The sequence below is a fragment of the Oryctolagus cuniculus genome, chromosome X (assembly GCF_964237555.1).
Source record: "Oryctolagus cuniculus chromosome X, mOryCun1.1, whole genome shotgun sequence".
Taxonomy (NCBI): Eukaryota; Metazoa; Chordata; class Mammalia; order Lagomorpha; family Leporidae; genus Oryctolagus; species Oryctolagus cuniculus.
Genome location: NC_091453.1, coordinates 52,368,994 through 52,375,268, shown reverse-complemented (window position 1 = coordinate 52,375,268; position 6,275 = coordinate 52,368,994). Strand labels below are relative to the sequence as shown.

The 6,275-nt window shown below is 59.8% G+C and overlaps 1 protein-coding gene across 11 annotated transcripts; it reads left to right on the top strand.

The window, feature by feature from the left end:
• The first annotated feature begins 360 nt into the window (after positions 1-360).
• CITED1 (Cbp/p300 interacting transactivator with Glu/Asp rich carboxy-terminal domain 1) lies at positions 361-6,039 on the top strand. 11 transcript variants are annotated; one of them, XM_070067130.1, is made up of 4 exons: positions 549-680; positions 2,384-2,504; positions 4,782-4,906; positions 5,431-6,039. In XM_070067130.1, the coding sequence occupies exons 2-4, from the start codon at positions 2,492-2,494 to the stop codon at positions 5,959-5,961; spliced, it is 669 nt and encodes a 222-aa protein (XP_069923231.1). In that variant the 5' UTR covers positions 549-680; positions 2,384-2,491; the 3' UTR covers positions 5,962-6,039. The 11 variants fall into 11 exon arrangements, with proteins under 11 accessions (XP_069923234.1, XP_069923236.1, XP_069923231.1 ...); XM_070067129.1 differs by lacking the exon at positions 549-680 and adding an exon at positions 1,089-1,248; XM_070067131.1 differs by lacking the exon at positions 549-680 and adding an exon at positions 1,457-1,601.
• Positions 6,040-6,275: the final 236 nt, after the last annotated feature.

The window sequence follows — 6,275 nt, the reverse complement described above, 5'->3', positions numbered from 1 at the left end:
GGGACATGGTGCAGCCCCCAGGGGGCAGACACATTTCTAGAAAGCGCTGCAGAAAACTAAGACCATGCCCCGTCGGCCCTGTCCCGAGTGCATTCCCCACCTCTGGGTCATCCCCTGAGCCCATGTCTCCCCACCCCGCCCTGAACCCCTGAAGCCCGCTCTGGCCACCCGCTAGATTTAGGTCAGAAAACAGACACTAACAGCTCTCCCTCGCCTCGGTGAAATTACTAAGTGGAATTTATTGGGCAAGTCCATGCAGGGCAGTGGGGAGAGCCCGTGTCCCGGGCCCGGGGCCCCGCCAAGTTTAAAAGCGCAGGCAACCGGCCAGGGCTCCCGGCGAGGGGTGCCCACGGCCTGGGCCCGCCAGCCCCACGCGAGGAGCCGTAGCCGGTCCCCAGGGCTGCCGGAGCGGCGGGGCCACGCGGACTCCGTTCCCCAGCCGGCCCTTCGCTTTCACAGGATCCGCGGTGACTGCACCAGCTCGAGCGCCTTTAAAGGGCCACACACGCCTGCCGCCGCTATAAAATGTTGCCGGCGGCACAGCTGCAGAAGGGGCACCGCTGAGCTGCCGAAAGGAGGTTCGCTCCGCCCTGCTGCCCTCCCGCAGCCCAGCGCTGAGGGGCCGTTCCCAGCGAAGACGAACAGGGCAGAGGAAGGCACAGCACCCTCTCGGACTCTCTGTGAGTATCCAGTTCATATTTTGCCACCAACTCGCCCACGAGCCAGGACATGTGCTAATAATGCCCTAAGCCGGTTATACAGACGTGGAAATTGGGGGGAGAAAAAAAAAGAGGAAAAAAAAGGGTCTGTCCTTCCTGGGATTCCTAGCCGAAGCCAGTTCTGCTGCCGTGTGCGTGTGCGTCAGGGCTCTCCGGGCGGCAATGGGGGCTTGAGAGCCGGGGCCCCGCGCTAAGGAAGGGAGCGCGGTGGCCGCCACCGCTACCGCCACCGCCCCGGAGTCCGGCGCCGAAGCTGCGGGCGGGCGGGCGGGCACGAGCGCGGGCCGCCGGGGCTGCCTGGCGCGCCACGGTGCGGTGCGGCGCGGCGGCGTGGCGGCGCGGCGCAGCGGTGCGGGCTTTTTCCCAGGCGCCCTGGGGTCGGGTGGCCGCCGGCGCGGCCACCGGCTCGGAGCGCAGCCGGCTCGAGGCGGCTGAGGCGTGCGTGCCAGGGGCTGGGGGCTCCGTCGCTTCGTCCGCGACTCACCGGGCTCTGCGCTCCCCTCTCTTCAGGGCAGGCGGTTTCTCAGAGGTAAGCCGGGCCGCCGGGCAGGGCGCTGGGCTGAGCGGCGGGGCCGAGGACTCCCGCGGAGCGGGCGTGAGCAGCGGGCGGCGGCCGGGCCGGCCCGGGGGTTTCGAGGAGACTTGTTTTCTGTTTGAAAGCTGCTCGGCTGGGAGCGGAGGGGCCGCCGCCCGCCGCCCGCCCACCCGCTAGCGCGCCCGCGCGCCTGCCGGCCAGCGGGGGCCGGACGCCCGCTCCTCCCGGGGAGACCGCAGCACCTTTTTTCCCCGCGCCCGCGCTTTCTCCAGCTTGGTTTCCGCCGACTTTGCTAATCGCCCGGACCGCATCTGGACGCTCCGGCTCAGGGATTGCACAAAGCTCAGGTTTCCTTCGGGAGCTGGAGGCGAGAGGGGCTTTTCGGGCCGAGTTCAGCAGAATAGCGGGATGGAAGTTAGCGAATTTGGGCAACTTGCCTCCACTGCCCAGTGGACCTCCGCTCCTCCCGCCCTCCCCCCTCCACGCGCGCACACACACACACACACGCACACACACACATACACACACGCGCGCGCCCCCCCACACCCCCACACACACCCCTCTCCCTATAAATGAGAGCGGCCGGGCAGCCCGCGGAGTCCTGCCTCGCGGAGCGCCGGACTTGGAGGCAGACAGACCTGGCTGCGAATCCCTGCTTCTACCACTTTCTAGCGCTGTGACCTTGGGCAAGTTACCGGACCTCTCCGAACCTCTCTCTTTTGGTAGAGGAGTTCTAGCACTACCCTCCGGCGGCTTAGCTAAGGGGGTGGGGGGGTGGGGGGGAGGCTCAGCCGGCGGCCGCGTCGGGTACTCGGCGGGCGCTCAGTAAGTGTTGGTGAGGCGCGGGAGTGGCGGCCGCCGGCTGCGGAGTGCGCCCCTGCGCGCGGAACCTCCGCGAGCCCCCAAACTCGCCGCCGAGGCCGAGATCCCGCTCCCCTTCCCGCCTGTCCAATCCTCCGCTACCAGTCCCTGTCACAGCATTTGTGGGAACGGACGCTCGGGGTCCTGGCGGCCTGGGGCGCTCGCTCCCACCGGGCAGGGATGCTCTCTGCCGCCCTCCGCTCCGGCGGCTCCATCTGGGATGCGGCGAGGAGGGCAGCCGAGCTCTCCGCAAACAACGGGCCTTTAGTTTTCAGGTGGCGAAACTGACTGGTCTGGTTAGAGCGCGCCCAAGCCAAGCCGCAGTGCTGTTTGGATTTTTAAATTTCTCCTTCTGAGTGAGAAAATAGCAATCGAGATGGAGCCATCCGGTTGGTGCCATTTTAACTTTTGATCCCCCAACAGGTTATGGACGGGTTCCGCCCCCCCACCTGCCTCTCCCTTGTCTTTTTCCTCTCCCCCTTCCCACCCTCATCTCGGCGGGAGGGGGCTGCCCCCCCAAGGGGAGGCCTGAACCGAAGGGCGGGCGGCGGGACCGGGAGCTGGTGGCTGGGGGCCGCTAGGCACCAGCCGGCGAGGAGGCACTTGTTGCTCTGGGTTTCCCAGCCGCCTCTCGAAGCCGTTTCGCAGGGGTCGGCTCGCGGCTTGGAGAGCCGGCTGGGACGTTTCCGCGCTGCTAAGTTGTGCCTTCGGATGGGTTGGGGAGTGGAGAGAAAGGACAGAATCGGAGGAGCAGGGCCAGGGATAGCGATCGAAGTGCGCTTGCTGCTTCAGAGCGGCTTCAGCAACATTTACTGAGCGCCTACGGAGCACAGACCCAGGTGGAGGGTCAGAACAGGCGGTGGGGCGTTGATGGGAGGCGACCAAACTGAATAGAGACAGGGTCCCGCTTAGGCGAGCTCCCAGCCTGAAGGGGGAGACGTGGTAAAATAGTCTTCACCATGGACTGATATCAGAACAGATACTTTTTTCTCGTTCTCTCCTTTCCCCCCGTATTTCTTTAACTCCTTTCTTTTTCTCTCGTTGCTGTTGTCGTTGCTGCTTGTGTGATGTGTGTGTGTGGTTGGTTTTATTATTATTATTTTTTGGTACCTTTGGGGGCTACGCGGCGTAGAAAAGAGAGATGGTTGAATAGGAACAGGAAAAGATGGGCAGGGTCCCCCTGTCTCCGGACGTTTTTCTTAGGACATGAAAGTTGCCTGCCACTGAAGGTGCTAGGAGCTAGAAGACCTGGGGGAGACCCCGGAGGAGAGGGTTGCCTCCAGGAAGGAGCAGGGCTCCAAACAGTGGTGGCGGACCCAGCTGCTGATATTTCCCATGGTGTTTTTCTTTTTCTTTCTTCCTCTCCTCTCTTCTTTCTTGCCCCTACTCCCCAAGTAAGTGGTGCAAAGATAGACACAGAGAGGTAATAAGGAACACCTTTCGCGAAGCAACTGAGCAGATCCTTAGTGACCAGGCAGGGAAGGGGGTTAGTGTCGCGGAGAATTCTAGCCTAGAGAAGTCTAAATTAGAGATGTCTTAGGGTCCTTGAGAATCTTTGCACCAAGAGGACTATATTTATAAGCATGAAATGCTACATCTTCAATTGATCATGAGGGCTAGAATGCATGGAACTTAAAATATATATATATAAGCTTCTAGGAAAATATTTGGAGAGTTTTCAGATTGCTTTTTACTATGTTCCGGTTTTGTAGTATTCTCTTGCTTTCATCCCCTTATCTTTTGGCACTTAAACCAGGGGGTCGTTTGTTCGGAAGTCATTTAAGGTGTGATGGCTTGGCCAGTGGTCAAGTGACGCATGTGGGCATAGGAGTGCTGGGTCTTGCTTCCAGAACCACTGCTACCTGACTGGAAAACCACTAGATTTCTGCGCCCCCGCGTCCCTCAAGGAAGAATTATTCCTGCCTGTTCCTACTGATGGGTGTGGCTGGGCTCTAGGGCAGGTGTCCTGGCAAAGTGCAACGCTAAGACTGTCTTGGATGGCACTGGAGACATGGAGGGAAGCGAGACGTTCCTAGCTGCTCTATGGATCTGGCTGCTTCAGAGTCCCCGGACTGCCGATCGGACTGCCATGATCGGCCTGCCATGATCGGCGTAGCTTTCAAAACAGGGACGCCCGAAGCAGGCTTTGGCGCTCCATGACCTTTGCTTTGGGGACTTGTTCCTTCTCTCTGCACCACTGCCAGCTTTCTGGGTCTCCCTTGCCCTGACTTCTTTCCACATTCCCCAAGTCCCAGGGGGAGGCCCAGCTCTCCAGCCCAGACGCTGGTGGCCCACTGGGACAGTGTGCTGCCTAGTCAGGGGGCATTTCCTGCCTTCAGGACCAGAAGATCACCACTCCCCACCCTCAGTTTAGGCGTCTGAGGTCCATTGCAGGAGGAAACAGCCCTGTGTGTCCTCTTGGGTAGATAACTGCCTGGGCAACACCTGGCTGAATCCCACCCCTTTCCTGCCTCAGGCAAAAGCCGTTTGGTGCCCTCCCCTCTTGCTCAGGTGGTCTCTGGTCTTGGGCTTTTGCCCTGTCCCCACCCCCACCCCTGTCACCATGCTGGCCTCGGAACTCTGTGCAGTTGTCCTGCTTCAGGCTTTGCTAATACTTTCTTGGTCCTTTGAAGCCTCTCATCCTTGTAACTTCTTCTCCCTGACAGCACAGCAGCTCCAGCTGGCAGCACCACCTCGCGCCGGTTTATCCAACTTCTGCCAAGGCTCTGAAATGCCAACTATGTCAAGGCCTGCACTGGATGTCAAGGGTGGCGCCTCACCTGTGAAGGAGGTAAGTTTGCCATTTTACAGATGGACACACTGAGGCATGGGAAGCACGTGGGATCATGTGCTGAGCCCTCTGACTTGTGGTGTCCAGAGCAGAGGGGAGAGTGCAGGGCTTTCTCAGAGGAGAATGAGAAGAGCTGCTGCCTAATGCGATCAAATGGAACTGGCTAGACCTGTCGAAAGATGGTTGGGATGGTAGGAGAGCTGTAGAATCGGCACAAGACTAGAGTGAGGCTAAGGAGAGGGACAAGGAGATGCCCTTTTTGGAGTGGTGAGAGGGAGTAGGCAGGAAAGGGGGTGAATGAAGGCAGTGAACCCACTTAGGAAGATGAGTACCCCAGCAGAGGATGGGGGCTGAACTCTGCTCAGAGCCGTGGTAGCCAAAGGAGACTTGAACTGGAGCCTAACTTCCCAGCGGGTCCTCACCTTTCGCTCTAAATGAAGTGCACACAGGAGCTTCTGTATCTGATGAATGGGGAGGGGCAATCCAGGAGCGGGGGTCCTATGGTTTGCCTCTCTCTCTTCTAGGATGCCAACCCCGAGATGAGCTCGCTGGCCTACTCTGACCTGGGAGTGAAAGATCGCAAAGCAGTGGCCATCCTGCACTACCCCGGGGGGGCCTCAAATGGAACCAAGGCCAGTGGGGCTCCCACTGGTTCCTCGGGATCCCCATCTCCAATGGGCTCTCCTACTGCCACCCCTCCCACTAAACCCCCACCCTTCAATGTGCACCCCACCCCTCACCTGCTAGCCAGTATGCAGCTGCAGAAACTTAATAGCCAGTATCATGGGGTGGCTGCCACCACTCCTGGCCAACCTGGGGAGGCAGGGGCCCTGCAAAACTGGGGCTGCGAGGCTCAGGCAGGAGGAGCGGAGTCACTCTCTCCTGCTGCTGCCAGTGCCCAGAGCCCTGCTATCATTGATTCTGACCCAGTGGATGAGGAGGTGCTGATGTCGCTGGTGGTGGAACTGGGACTGGACCGGGCCAATGAGCTTCCGGAGCTGTGGCTGGGGCAGAATGAGTTTGACTTCACTGCAGACTTTCCGTCTGGTTGCTGATGCCAAGTGCCCCTAAAGATGGAGGAATAAAGCCACCAATTCTGTTGTAAATAAAAATAAAAGTTACTTGCAAAGAGATGGGCCGACTGGGGGTTGTTCTTGGCTGGGGACTAAAGGTGTGCAGTGTCTGATGTCCTTTTAGCAATTCTGAGGACCACGGTGGGTGGGGTTGCAGGTGGCTAAATGAGAGGAAGCTGGAAGGGATGGAAGCAGTAGGGAGGCTACAGGGGACTGCTCACTGAATTCCTGCTGTCGCCATCACTGCCCTGTCTTGAGAGTCCAAGTACCTAGCCTCATTACTCTAAGGCCACAGG